At 40.5% G+C, this 14,473-nt stretch overlaps 1 protein-coding gene across 2 annotated transcripts in view; it reads right to left on the bottom strand.

Moving 5' to 3' along the window:
- nos1 (nitric oxide synthase 1 (neuronal)) overlaps positions 1-13,918 on the bottom strand; it is a 38,170-nt gene extending 24,252 nt beyond the window's left edge. The window contains exons 1-5 of one of the 2 annotated variants that reach the window (XM_046035471.1): positions 13,586-13,917; positions 10,067-10,837; positions 7,350-7,452; positions 2,056-2,190; positions 1,388-1,453 (exon numbers count right to left, since the gene is read on the bottom strand). In XM_046035471.1, the coding sequence (XP_045891427.1) occupies positions 1,388-1,453; positions 2,056-2,190; positions 7,350-7,452; positions 10,067-10,776 (1,014 nt within the window). In that variant the 5' untranslated portion in view covers positions 10,777-10,837; positions 13,586-13,917. Of the gene's footprint in view, positions 1-1,387; positions 1,454-2,055; positions 2,191-7,349; positions 7,453-10,066; positions 10,838-13,585 lie in introns of both variants that reach the window. The other variant, XM_046035472.1, reaches the window with a different exon arrangement.
- Between the last annotated feature and the right edge of the window lie 555 nt (positions 13,919-14,473).

Below are 14,473 nucleotides of genomic sequence, written 5' to 3'. Positions count from 1 at the left end.
TTTACAAATGCTTTGCTGCATACCTCGGTTGTAACGAGTGGTTATTTCAGTCAAAGTTGCTCTTCTATCAGCTTGAATCAGTCGGCCCATTCTCCTCTGACCTCTAGCATCAACAAGGCATTTTCGCCCACAGGACTGCCGCATACTGGATGTTTTTCCCTTTTCATCAGCTCAAAATGATCATTTGCCCAATACATTGGTTTATAACCAAATACCTGCATAACTAATGACATTCCTATTGCCCCTGGCTGTACTCTCAATTTAGTGCTAATTAGCAAATGTTGGCATACTAACACATTCAACTAAGATGGTAAATGCTGAAAACATTGTACCTGCTAAACATAAACATGTTAATGTCATCATTGTGAGCAACTTAGCATGCCAATGTTAGCATGCAGTTCAAAGTACCACTTTGCCTAAGTACAGCCTCAGAGCATGGCTATAGACTTTGTCTACCATGCATAATGCGGGAAAGTATTCCTCTGTAATGGTTGTGAAAGTAGCTGCTGCTAAGAGGATGGCTGCATCACTTTTGTTGAGCTGGTAAAGATGAACACATTAACATCAGACTTTTTGGATAAGAATATCCACCAAATTTCACTGTTTCACTGAAAATGCTGACTCATATGACCATGTGAATCTCTGTATGACCATGTGAGCCGTCCCCGTACTGTAGGTCATCTGCAGGTTTGTTTGTATTTTTGGAAGGATTCATTGTTTCATAAGCTTTATTCAGTGATGAACTGAATCACTAACAATTCAGGAAAGAGCTCTCTAATGTATGAATAGTTAGAGAGAAGCAGAGAAAAGGCACACCATGCTGATCTACTTGACTTGCAAAATATGTGTTGGTAAGTCTGCAGGCTAAATGTTTTTACAGTCAACCAATATGCTGTATTTTATGTGCATCGGATCATCGCTGATTTAAATACAGGATTATTAATAATCTTACCATGAACCTCCTAAAAACTTGTAAATGTAAATATTTTCCTAATGCAATTCAATACTGCAGTCCTCTTTGTGAATTGTATAATATTTAATTGTAGTTGATGTGTCTTGCACTCATGTTTGATTCATTACATCGCCAAATATCAAATATGTAATATCTTTCCCTCCTTGTATCATATTCAAACGAGGAGGATAAAACATCTTTCAATTCGCATTCAAAAAAATGGCCTGGTCTGGTTTGAATGTATAAAACCTCCGAAAGGCCACTAGGTTGCCCTGTTGGGCAACTTCTAAGCTACGTAGATCACACATACAAATGTAAATGTTTAAACTTTTGTCAATATGCACATCATTAGATCAGTTAGATTCTCCACAATTCAATCGTTCAGTTCATTATACAGAAACAATTAGCACCAAAGTATAATTCATTCAGATTTACCCGTATGGCTGATTGGTCTCTCTCTCTCTGTGTTTCAGGTGGGCCTTGTTGGACTGTCTCTTGGAGCTAGATCAAATGAATGATTTGTAATATATGTTATCCGATAGCCAAATTTTTATACAAGTAATATTCACACTGGTTGAAATAAACAAATTGTTAGTAACCTATTTCCCACCATTGCTGAGCACAAGTGTTGTGCCAAAAGAATTTAAGACCTGTCCCATATAGACCCCTGTCCCAAATACAGGAAGAGTGAGCTCAGTGATTGAAGCAACCACAAGGCTATGAATTGAAGTTTTACAGTAATCAGCAGATGAAATGATAATGAAAATTACTATTAGTAGTCAACACACAAACAGCTAAAGCTATTGTATTGTTTTGCATTACAACTGCATCATAAAAAGGCATTTTGTTTTTTTGGCCATGTGGTGCCAATAGTTTTAATCCTTTTCAATTTAGTGAAAGGTGAAGAAACAATAACACCTCACATCCTTTATTAAGATTCACCACTATCTTAGAAACAGGCTTTTATAAGATTACTTGAATCATGACATCAAAATCTTTCTCATGCTTGCCATGATGGCTGCCTCAGCGACATACGTAAATGCTACATCAGACTGCTTTCCAACCATCCAACCATTAATTTAACTGATTTCCATATGCTTTACCTTGCTGGTGCTGTGGTAGAGTGTGTCACTGTAGATGGTGCCAGTCTCCCAGTTCTTGATCTTCATGAAGCGGGGGCATTTCGAGGGACTGCCATTCTGCATTGACTTGGGTGAAGTCTTGCCTTGGGCCAGAGGCTGGAAAGAGCGCACAGACATTTATACACGAGACATTACTTCATGCCTTTGTACAGTGTCTGTCTAATAGGTTCTGAGTTCTGAGACACCTTTGGTGCAAGCTGGATAAGTTGTTATTCATGACTGGGAGTCATACTGAGGAAAGCTGAAAAGGGACGCGGCACTACCACTGTGGGGAAGTAGCGTTGAGTGCCACAGTTAGACATTGATTGGCAAGTTTAAGATGGGTTAACATGTGGAAGCACTTTTAACGGGACTTTTACAGCCAATGTAAGGCAAAGAGCTTTCTGTGTGGACTCAGCTCTTTCTTCACAGTGAAAATCAGTTTGTTATTGTGCTTACATCCCTCTCACACAGACCTATGCACAGGAACCTTCTTCCACCTCCATTTCTGTTTAATTTCCCACTCCAGGAGAAAGGTAATCATCATTTAACAGCAGGTTGATGGCAAGCTAACTCTTGGCTCACTGGGCTTTCCAATACTGTATCTATTGACAGATGAATGCCTGCAATTTAACCCAAAGCCAACTGTAAGCGTAGCAAGAGAAAGGCACCAAGTGATTGCCAAAGATCAGTGTAATCAATCCCACATCTTGGAAGCTCTTTCATCATTCCCCATGGCATTGTTAATCGCACAGTGGAGCAGCTTCTGAACAACAGTGACACAATCATCGTGCTCGCCGGAGAGATGAATACCAACAGTGTCACGCCAGTTGAGTCTCATTGTCATTTCGTGTCCTCGTATACAGCAGAGAGGAATGATGTGGATTGAATTTGATTTTGCACACACTGAGTGTAAAGAGCTTAGTTCCTGTGTGTTCATGATGCAGCAGCAGAAACCCCCACTGAGCGGCTCAGATATGACACACTGTTATCACTGAGGTAGTGGACAAGAAGAAAGATCATTGTACCGTAAAGAGACTCTCAGTCAAACAGGCAAAGAAAATCAGATGCAGAGAATTAAAGGCGTCTTGACATAAAAAGCAGAGCAGTTGTGTATTTGAATATGAATATTTGGCTTGTCGCTCACTGACTGGAAGCTATTGCTTTGACATTTACATAGCCTATAAAAAAAAAAAAGTATTTTTTTTTGCAGGTTTTAAAGTCTGTTTCTATAAACAACCCGTAAATGTCAGTCTACTTTTTCTTTATTTATACATGTGTACTGATGTACATTTTAAATGTCACTGTGGAAGAACAAACGTCTTTTTTGACCCTGAAAAAAAAAAATTTACTTGAGAGCATGATGGAGCTATTGAATTACCACTAAGTAAATATTTAGGTTAGGCAGACATTAATAAAGAGAGATAAAGACAGAGAATTATATGTCATATATGATTGCCCAGAAATTGTCCAATTGATCTTTTGCTAAACCCCTCCCCTGAACAGTGATTGTCCAATCATAGCAGTGAGAAATGAACAGTAACTTAAGATTGTGAGACATTTAGTTATATCACCAACATTTTGCGTCATCACTGACAGCTGTGCATTGTGAGATTGCTCGCAGAAATTAGTGCATGTGCCATGAACACATTCCCCCCCCCCCATTCCTTTGTGGGATTTTTGTGGACACTAAAGAGTGGATAGATTTACACACTCTCAAAATGTCAGACAGTAAATGTAGTGCACTATATAGTTAATAAGCAGTATTTTCAGACATAGCAAAGCTTTGGATTGGACTCCACACTTTGAAGTGGCGTGCATGGGACTGTACCAGGAGCAATACTTGGCCTTTAAAGAGTTTTAAGGCTAGTGTCTCTTTTTTGGCCTTTCCAAAACCATGCCACACTAGCAAATGTGTCAGGGATGGATGAAACTGGATGAAAATTTTATTTGCTCTTATCCGCATACAGTTAACATGTCCAGCAAACTAGTTTACTGCGAACAGTTTTACTTCCAAAAACCAAGCAGCACATCATTAAAGTCATGTTTATGGGGTTATAGGTAACATAAAAAGCCACATATATGACTACAACATAACTACAAACTCAGCTGAAAACGGCATTTCCAACTAACTCTATGAGCTAAGATTAACTAAATGAGAGTCTGCTTTTGTCTACCTCTGTGTGGAACCAAGGAACTGTTGTTTCAAAAACTTTTAAGTGTAAATCTGCCACTATTAATAGACAAGAGTGAAGTGCCAAGCCTGCGCCCCCTTTTTGGGGAAAGAATCAGGCTTTCACACAATGAGAGAAACAGGAAAATGCTGAAAAGCTATTGTGTAGCTGTTAGGGTTTTGAGATTGTGTGTGGTTATTGCCCGTTTTATTTTGTTAAACCCTTCCTCTTTGTGCGCTTTATTTCCCGTATCTGTTTTCTTGTTCTTTGTGTTGTGTTTTCCTTGTGTTTGTTTGCTCCACTCTGATTAGTCCAACCCGTGTCTTGTTTGTCGCATCTTGTGTGTGTATATATTGTCCCCCCGCCCCCCATGTTATTTTTTCAGATTTTCTTTGCGTGTTTGTCAAGTGTCCCTGCCCTTCTTCTCTTTGGATTACCTGTATTCCTGGACTTTTTAGATTTTGGATTATTTGCCTGTTATTTACTTGTTTTGGACTCTGGTCTGCTAATCCTTTTATTCCTGTGTCTACCCTTGGCTACACCGCGACAGAACGATCCGAACTATAGCAGACACCTATTCAGATGAACTTTGCAACTTGAATTGTGTTCTGGCCGACTCCCACTTCTTGTTTCATTTAAATAAAATACCATAAATTGATTCTTGGCTATACTGTGACAGCATCAGGATGTAAAACAAATAAACATACAAATCCAGATCTGATTTAAGTTATATAAGATGAATATCCTGAATATTCACTTACAGTTACTGTGGTAAACAGTTAAATGATGCCAGTGACAGTTACTACTCATGGATAGCCAACTTGAGTGGGAGGAGTACAGTCATACAATATAGCAGCATGACTGCATCTCCGACTAAATCTCATTCTAGCCAAGATCAAACTATTAACAGCTTAGTTACTTACAAACAACACTTGGCTTAACAATACCTAGTGAGTCAAATATTTATAGATGTCCAAGTAAGGAATATTAGGCTACTGTGTTCGTTCATTGATCCAGTTGGACAGAGGAAGAGTGAGGGGCCATGATTGCTGACCAATCAACATTAATTTATTAATGTATCGCAAATGTTTAGGTTCAGGCAAGGTTGCAAAATTATTCTAACACAGTATTATTATTCTGGTTAACAAAAAATGAATCCATACACAGTTTTCAAAATAGTTATATAAAACACATGTCAAATTGCATTGATATATGTAGGATCTTCAGTTTTCTATCCCCCAAAAAGGGGCGCAGCCATGTGCCGTCTCATTGTAAAGTAGATCTGTGACGTGCAAGAACAGAAAGCTTACAGGCATAGCAACAGAAATGTTGCTAGCAAACAGCCAATTACGAGATACAACACTGGCTGAATAATCAATTTAAACCAATACAGAAAGGCTGTACAGGCTAACTATAGTATATCTTATAGATTAACAAAATAAAACAGATAATGATTCTTTGCTAATGCACAAAGTAAGTCCAGCCTGTTTTAAGGGCACAGTCCTCTCCCATGCAGCATACAAGCTGCATATATAAATCTCATGAGTCAATCACCAGGCCTCAATGTCAAGAATAAGGTGTGTATGTAACGGAAGGGAGCATTCATGAGATAGAAATGAAGATAATTAAAGCTAATCTGATGAAGATAATTTCATAATGGGGCGTAATGACCAAAGTCTTTCTGGTAAATGCAGTTATGCAGTAAAAGTTACTCAGTCACCCATCAATTAAATTCTGATGGGAAAGGGAGATGAGCCCAACACAGGGTAGATGGGAAAGACGAAAAATAAGAGACTGACAGCCTGAGAAATGGAAGGAAATGGTTTTCATTAAATATTAATATGGTTTAGTCATGTTTCTTATTATGGTCTGACAACTGTCACCTTATTCAGTGATGATTAAGCTAATACGTGTAAAAACAAACAAAAAAAAAAAAAAAAAAAAGGAGATGCGAAGGCATATTTTATGCTTTCAATGGATCATCAAGGGTGGTGTCCCCAGAACTACTGGTAGAGTTTTCTGGCACCTTTCCTTTGTAGCAGGCTTACTAAACATTAAATTATGCAGGAGCAAAAGCTCAAGCTGGAGGCATATGGACAATCCTTCACCAAAGTGTGAAAACTAATTTGCAGACCATCGACATAAGTTGAAATCCTTTTATTTAATCATTGAAAAAAAATTTGACTTAATTTTACTCGCGCAAAACAAAATGAACTTGTTGTCTGACTTGAGTCTATTGAATTAAACACTTAGCGGTGAGCCATCAAAGTTCGTATCAGTGTCTAGCGAAACGCCTGCAGGGGATCTTCTTCCTGCATGAGTCAGTACACACACACACGCACACAGTTTCAACTTCTCACAAGCACATAGGTTTCCTCAGTCTGAGCACACACTTCCAGGAAAGGCATATGGCTTCTTAGCACATCATACATACATATCCTCTCTAACATATCTTACATAACAACGCTCTCACATAAATATTCTCACAAGCATGCACATTAATACTCTCGGTGGTCTGAGGGCCTGGATCATTTCAACAGGGACCACATTTGATGGAGAGAGACGGATCAGCAGCTGCACGCATTCATTATGCCTCCTGGAATCATTTCGCCCCATCCGGTACCATTGATGGGGGCTCGAGCAACGTCACAAGTGGGTGGATAATGCAGACCATGTGCAGATTACGACACTATCCCTGTCAGAGACACTCAGACCTGTGACCAGACCCTTCTGTGTGGAAGGCATAAGCTGGATTTAATTCTGCACAAGCTTTCCCCGGAAAGATCTAATGCCTAGGTGATAGGATCTTAAGCAAAGGCTTTACTACTATGTGCAAAGAAGCAACACAGATGTGCGTGCTCAATTGCTGAAAGCATGGAAAGTGGCAATAGTGTGGATTATTGTACGAGGCTGAAGAGCCAGACACTCAAAGGCAGCCATGGATGCACAAGCATTATAAAATCTGGAGAGATTCACTTGTAAACACATGCACACAGACAAAAGTTATTGATCGAAGAGAGCAGAGTTGCACCAACGTGTGCTTACACATGATCGTTTTTGACTGAAATTATTTCAAGGGTTGAGGAATTCGTTTCATTTTACCTCATCACTGCCAGCGTTGTTGAGCACCACCGGCATGTTTTCCAGCGTTCTGTTGTTATCTGACGCCAGCTGGGGAGACGTGTCATTTCCCACGCCAAGTTCCCTAGAAGTCATACACAATTTTCTGTCAGGTGTGTGCTCACATCTGGTACAAAATAACTCTCTCATTTCATGTTAAAATGCCAGCCAAACCATGCACGCACATTTGAACAAATCTTTTAGCTTTATAAATAAATGAACCATAGACTCATACACCTTCCAAAAAGCTGTTAAATTGGGAATCCCTGCACAATTTCTAACGGCTCTGCACACCCACATAGGTGTTTTCTCTATTCAGGACTTAGTGGGTGGCTGGCATCAATCAAGCTCTCCTGTTTTAATGTTTGCACCTGTTGCAGTGGGACATCTTATTCCTATGTGTAGGTCAGCCTCAGCATTTTCTCACTACAGCTCTGCTCAAACTTCATTTTGAGAAGAAGGGGGTGTAAGCATGCGTTGTGAGTGAGAAGGGGGAGAGGGAAGTTAATTGCAAGGTGTATTGACATAGCCTCTGTCATTGAATCCTTTTAGCCACACTTTGTTTACGTTATCTCCAAATAAATGAAAATATATTTTACGCCATCACTTTCCCTGCCTACGTGTTCCTAGTTCATCCAGGAAATCAAAACTACATTTAGGTTTCTTGTCACATTTTCCCTTGTTTCACCTCATCTCTTTACTTAGACCGGCAGGAACATAGCCAGAAACTTTAGTCTGAGTCTTATTTGATTATTTAAACAAGAATGCATGTTGCTATACTAACAGCTGCCATTCAGCCCCCTCCCGAAAGACAAAAGGAGCAGGATGTGACCAGTAAGAGAGCTCACTCTTGAGCTGTAACTATACAATCCTGAGAGACTAAAGGAGAAGGAGGAGGAGATGTCCCTGTGCTGTCACTGTGGCAAACCGCAATAGGCATGAATAAATACCTCAAACTCATCGGTGTGTGATTTCAACTTTGTGTTCCTCCAGTCGTCCCCTACTATCTTTCACACGCACCCCCCCCCTATCTTTTTCATGTGCACGTGTCCATCCTAGTTGTAGATTCACACAGGCATCCCGTCTCCTTTTCATACTCCCTGTCACATTGCATCTCTTTAATGCAGCAGTTTGCAAGAGCATATGTATTCCCACAATTTGAAGTTGGAGTTCAGACATGCAGAAAGAATGAGAGACGTTGTCATTAGCTCTGAATGTAACGTAGAGCATCATAGGCTCATTTTGGGTTGTGAAAATGTAACAAGCTATCAGAGATGTTATTGTACAAATGTGATCAGTAGAAACAGAGGATTTTGGCTCTTCACAATGGCCTTTCTAATAGCTTCTATTTAGAACGGAAAGCCTAAACAGAAGGTTAAATTCAAATGTCTCCTTCCTGGTGCTGATCAAAGGTCAGCATGTTGTCTATAGGCTTCAAACCTTATTTCTGGGCAACCAGGTGACCCCATTACAAAACATTTCAGCAAGACTTCACCGTTCATGCTTTGAGTTTTTTTTCTAAGCACATGTCTCACTAGAATGCAATGAATCACTCAATGTGTATTTATCAAAGAGAGGAGGATGTGCATGGAATGGTCAAGAATGAGATATTGATTCAAGGAGACTGTAGCCTCAATTTGATTTAAATTGGTTGTGGGAGTACAATAGCAGATAACCAACATGCCAATATCAACGGTACACTGTGCAGACCATTTAGACAGAGCCTGGGATGAAAATATTGGCTCAGACTGCCTTATTTAAAGCCAGTCCAGAGTAAACTTAACAAACAAGAAATCTAAGCGCAACATTTGCGAGTCTTACACATTAAATGTTAAAAAGGAGCACACATATACAGAATTGTTTCCAATTTCACACTTCTGAACTACTTGCTTGCCGAAACACTGCTACACCTGACCTCCATAAGCTAGAGGGAGTGTTTCGAGGAGGTTTTGTTCTTTTGCAAGCTGATATAGAATGGCCTAATGACATGTTTGCGACAAGCTTTGTGTTGCAGTATGCTAATTGGGGTCTACTATGTCACATTAATACAGGAACTGACATCACTGCTAATGAAGCAAATGCAACTGTCTAAGGTTTTCACATGTGAACTGCACCAAAACCTCCTCAAATTAAGGCAGATTGCAATGACATTCTGATACATGCTAACAGTTTTCTAAAATCTTTGAAACCACTGTCAGGCAAAGATGTAGTTAAGTAACCTAAATCCTGATCAGAGACAAGACGTTTCAATTAAAGTATGAAAAACTGCCTAAGAACATGTACCTTCATAAAGCAGTTGTCTCAGTAATTGAAGAATAGCAACTGAAATCGTCATGATGAGAGTTGTTAGCGGTGTCATCTTAATTGTGGTTTGCTAGCGAGCATGCAGACAGTAATTACTTGGCACTGTACACTGAGTCATACTAGATGAATGAGAGCCTGTCTGTGGTAGCTAATGCAACGCAGCTGGGTCAGGTAGTTAAGGGACTGCAAGGTGGCAAAGTAAATGGGCAGACTTCCTTTCAATCAAAGAACCAGGTGTAGGCTCTTGTGGCAGCTAATAACCACTTTGTTGAAGAGTCCCTGACCTAGATTCTAATTCTACCCCTACACTAACTCCTACTCTCACTTTGGATGGGAACAAGCACAAAGACACTTTAAGTAAGGGATCAATGAGGTAGTATCACATGATATATTACCAGGCCACTTGAATCTCGGCGTCCCTTCTCTCAGTGTTCCTCTGGCCTTCTCCATTGATCTCCTTCTTGCTGTTTTTGATGAGGCGCAGCACTGGTTCGATCTCCTTCAGCAGCTCATTGTTCTCCTCCAAACCGTTGCACAGGTTAGCTTCACACCCCTCCTCCTTCATCAGCAGGGGATCCTGGGCCTGCACACCACCCCTCTGCAAGAGGGACTGGGTAATGGACGGAGAGGACAGGTTCTCAATGGCCCTAAGCTGAGGCTCCTTAACCTGCTGCTGCTGCCCAGGGCTGAATGGGTAGCACTGCTCGTAGGACTTTGAGGGTGGGACGGCAGGACGTGTGACCCTCACTGTGCGTTGGTGGCCATCTCCAGACAGGGTTGTCTCCAGGTGGGTGGTGAAGCCCTCAGGCCCACGGAGGATCAGTACGGCATGGCTCTCGGGTGACACGTTCTTAAGCGTCTCCAGGGCTCGTTCGTAGGACAGGTCCACCAGGGGCTTGTTGTTTACAGCCAAGATAATGTCGCCCACCTGCACCAGGCCACACTCCTCTGCTGCCCCGCCACGGATGAGGTCAGACACGATGACAGGTGGCTTGGACACCCTCTGCTTCACCAGAAAGCCCAGACCACCAACCTTCCTCTTGAAAAGACGCACTGAGATGATGTTGGGCTGCAGCTGGCACACTGTAGGCTCTGACTCCTGCATGGTGCCTGTGTGGGATTGTGTGTGTGTGCTTGCGAGTATGTGTGTGTCCCCAGGGATGTTTCTGAAAAGCAACAGAAGGAGAAAGGAGGGGGGAGGATAGAAGTTCTATTAGTTTTAGAGGAAATTACCTTGACTGCATGATTTGTTTAGTGTGTTGCTTTAATATGAGTCAAAGAGGGTATATGAGTCATTAAAGCACAGTGATATTGATGGTGTTACACAGATAATTCAGTCCTGTTGAGCTACAGATGCAAAATGTCGTCACGGAAATGAAAAATCTATTATCCAACTGATCAGACCTGCTCGTATCTCAGTATTTGCATCACAGAATCAAATGTCTCAAAGGCAAATATAGGCTTAGGTACAGTTAATTAAACAAGGGCTAACAATGTTAACAGGTGCACAGCATTTGGAAAAGTCTTCTTTGCTGAGCTTCTGTCTTGCTTTTTCTACTCCTGAAAGTATTTCACCAACTACTGAGTATAATTGTGTGGTACTTCCACTTTAAACTGATCAAACTGTATACTTCTATTCCACTATCAAATCTACTCTATTAAATTTTTAATCATTTATTTAACAGCTATAGTTAGAGCAAATTAATATTTTAAATAGAAAAAAAAAACATGTGATCAGTTTCTAAAATATGATTCATTATTATATTTTAAACTACCCAGCAGTATATAAAGTAGTTAATACGTTAATACATCAACGATATTGATCCAATAATACTCTGATATCATTAAAGGCATTCTGCACAATAGGTCATTTTACTTTTTATAGTGTGTCAAAAACACGGCTGAAGCTGCTCTGCGCGTGCTATGCAGTCAGTATACAAGGGCAGGCACGAGGCGTGTTTCGGAACCACATTCAGCACCAAGGTCAGCGCCCTTCTGAATGCTGCCCGTTGTCACACTCCACTTTCTGTTATCTCTGCTCCCCTTCAACAGTTCAGTGACGTTTCTTTCTTACTCTTTCCAAGAGCCAGATCTCTGAGGGAATGCCCTTGAGTGCGTGATGTCGCTGAGATATAAAACCAGATTCGCCAGAGCCCAGTGAGTGAGGCTTAGTCACACGAAAATGTTCATATATTCTTGTATTGGCCACGAGTTCACCAATTCCACTCCAAATCTACTGATACTTTGCATATTAGTGAAATCACACATTCAGGGGGTGAGGTCTGCAAGGCTTCAGGAAAAAGTGGTGCACGTTCATAAATACTGACTTAACTGTCCTGGGGCGCAGGAATAACTTAAATCGGCTGCCCTTTAATCCTAACTCTTTGTAGCTGCACCCTACTAAGATGAGAAATTACCAATAACGGATATGAATATTGATGGAAATGTGCTCTGAATATGAAAATTCAAATCTTTTTTTGAGAATGCTGCAGTGTCTGGCTTCGGTAGGATGATTCTCTATTGTATGGTTATATTAACTACAACGCTTTAGCTAAATCAAACAAAGATGGATCATTGGTTAGGCTACATACCATTTCTAGCTGAGGAACTTTTCATCAACTCAGCTACGTATGCGGATTCACAGGTATTAAATAAACATTGTGCATTTGTACTTTTACTCATTAGCCTATCTACAATCATAATTCGGGGTTATTCAGAAACTAGCTATTAATTAGCAGTTGATTCTTGATTTGTTTTTAAGTGGTAAGTATTTCCTTTTCTTACAAAGTCTGAACTAGTTTTAAGTTTTCATACTGTTCAAAGCTTTTTATTTTAAAACATTTGATTTCTTTTCAATAGGGTCCTCAGGAGGCAAACCCCCCAGTCCTTTTGACTTGAACATAAGAGGAATTCTTTTTCTGCCATAAAATCACTGCTGAATTATCAACCAGACAAAGTGAGCAACCGTGCAGGGGCCAAATGTTGGTTCCCACTATCTCCCATTTGTGCGACCACGTCTTGGCCCTGTGTCAAAGTCTACTTTAACAGCTTTATTGGTTTGTACTACCACAAATTAACTTAGGCAGGTATTATTAACCAACTGGTTGGTTTTAATACCTCAAATATAGCAGGCCTATGTGTAACCGGTTAAGTCGGCTATGCATTAAACACACAAAAACACAACAGGTGGGGTCGCCACAAACAAAACAAACTTGGAGGACAGTTTTCTCCAGCCCACCACGGTAGCAAAAAACGCAAATTAAACAGATGGTGAGGCATTTCTGCAATAACTCCCTGACACCAAGAACAAGAATTTCCTTTCTCTCTGATTTCTGTTGTAAATAGAAGTCCAGTCACAGCAAACGAGCAGCTACAGAACGGCGTGTTAAGAGAAAAGCAGTTACCAGTAATATTTAATGTGTTAAATATAAGACAAAATATAGTTAAACACAAAATGCAAAGAAAACCGAATGGCAGAATTTAATTTTCATAAAACAACATTTCTACATGTTAACGTTTAGGACTTAAACAGGGAAGGGCAAGTAATTCAAATGTGTAGTTTGGTTCCATTTAGCACAGCTCTGCTCAATGCAATCGGCAAAAATGCACGATATGGTCCCACAGAGCCTGAATTTCTTGGGTATTTCCCAGAGCAACAAGTTCTATCAACACTGATTTGGTAACATTTAAAATAACAACAACAGTAAGGCTGAAAACTCCTATATTCTGGATGACAAAGAGATTTTTCATATAAAATACACCCTGTCTTAGCCACAGGTTAGTTCAGGAACGCAACCTACATGCTCAATAATAGCGCTTACACATTCTAATCCACCAGGGGAACGCGCAACCCAAATTTCAACGAAAACAAAAGATAAAGGGAGCACAGGTAATTTAAACGAACAACAACTCACCCCTGAGAACAAGGTCCTTGTCACAACGACCTGCTGCAGTGAACTTGGGGTAAAACTCCTGCGCTCCCGCGTCTCTTCCTCAGCAGCGGCTGCACAGGTCTTTCATCCAAAAACGTCTCCAAGTCGCAACGACGCGTCCTGCCTCTCTAGAGACGAGGCATGCTTGTGCCTTTCCGCACACCGGGGCGCCTTATAAATACAGAGCAGCGGGAGACACTGTGACGAGTTGGGAGAGAGCCGTGCACGGGCATTTAAATGAACTGTGGGTGGGTTTAGTTATGTCGGCTATCGTCATCACTCAGCATGCAACAGCCGACTCTCCTCACATCCACACTCCTCCTAGGCCTTCAGAGGGAGGCAGGGAAAAGGTAAGGTGTGTCACAGCTACAACACGTAAACTTTTGATTGTGATCTTCTTGAACTTCCAGTAAAGTCGGACTAGTCAGGGGGATAAAGATGTAAGCACTGATGACTCAATAGAAAAGGCTGAAGAGCAGAAGTTTTGATTAAAATTGCAACTCGGTGGTCAAACAAATCCCCTCTTCATTTATTTTACACTAAACACGCATGCATAGGCCTACTAAACAGTAAAAAAAAAAAAAATAAATAAAATCTTTTTATAAGAAGAATTCATTACTAGTCCAAACTTCTTGTTACTCAGCAGGCAGATAAATGAGCATCGACCTTGAACCGAGAGAGGCTGAACACAAATGTAATCAAACCGCCAGCCTTTTAAAGAGATTATTATTATTTATTAGCCTTCATCTAATTAAGATTCTAATCTTTCTTCAAAAGGCAAATTAAAAGACAAAATATAAATTAGACTAATGAGCCTAAAAACACACCATTAACAATCCGATCTCGTCTCATGCGTCACAGGCTATAGGC

Source organism: Micropterus dolomieu, linkage group LG21 (assembly GCF_021292245.1).
Source record: "Micropterus dolomieu isolate WLL.071019.BEF.003 ecotype Adirondacks linkage group LG21, ASM2129224v1, whole genome shotgun sequence".
Lineage (NCBI taxonomy): Eukaryota > Metazoa > Chordata > Actinopteri > Centrarchiformes > Centrarchidae > Micropterus > Micropterus dolomieu.
The sequence above is the reverse complement of the archived record's forward strand: the minus strand, read 5'-3'. Positions and strand labels throughout refer to the sequence as shown.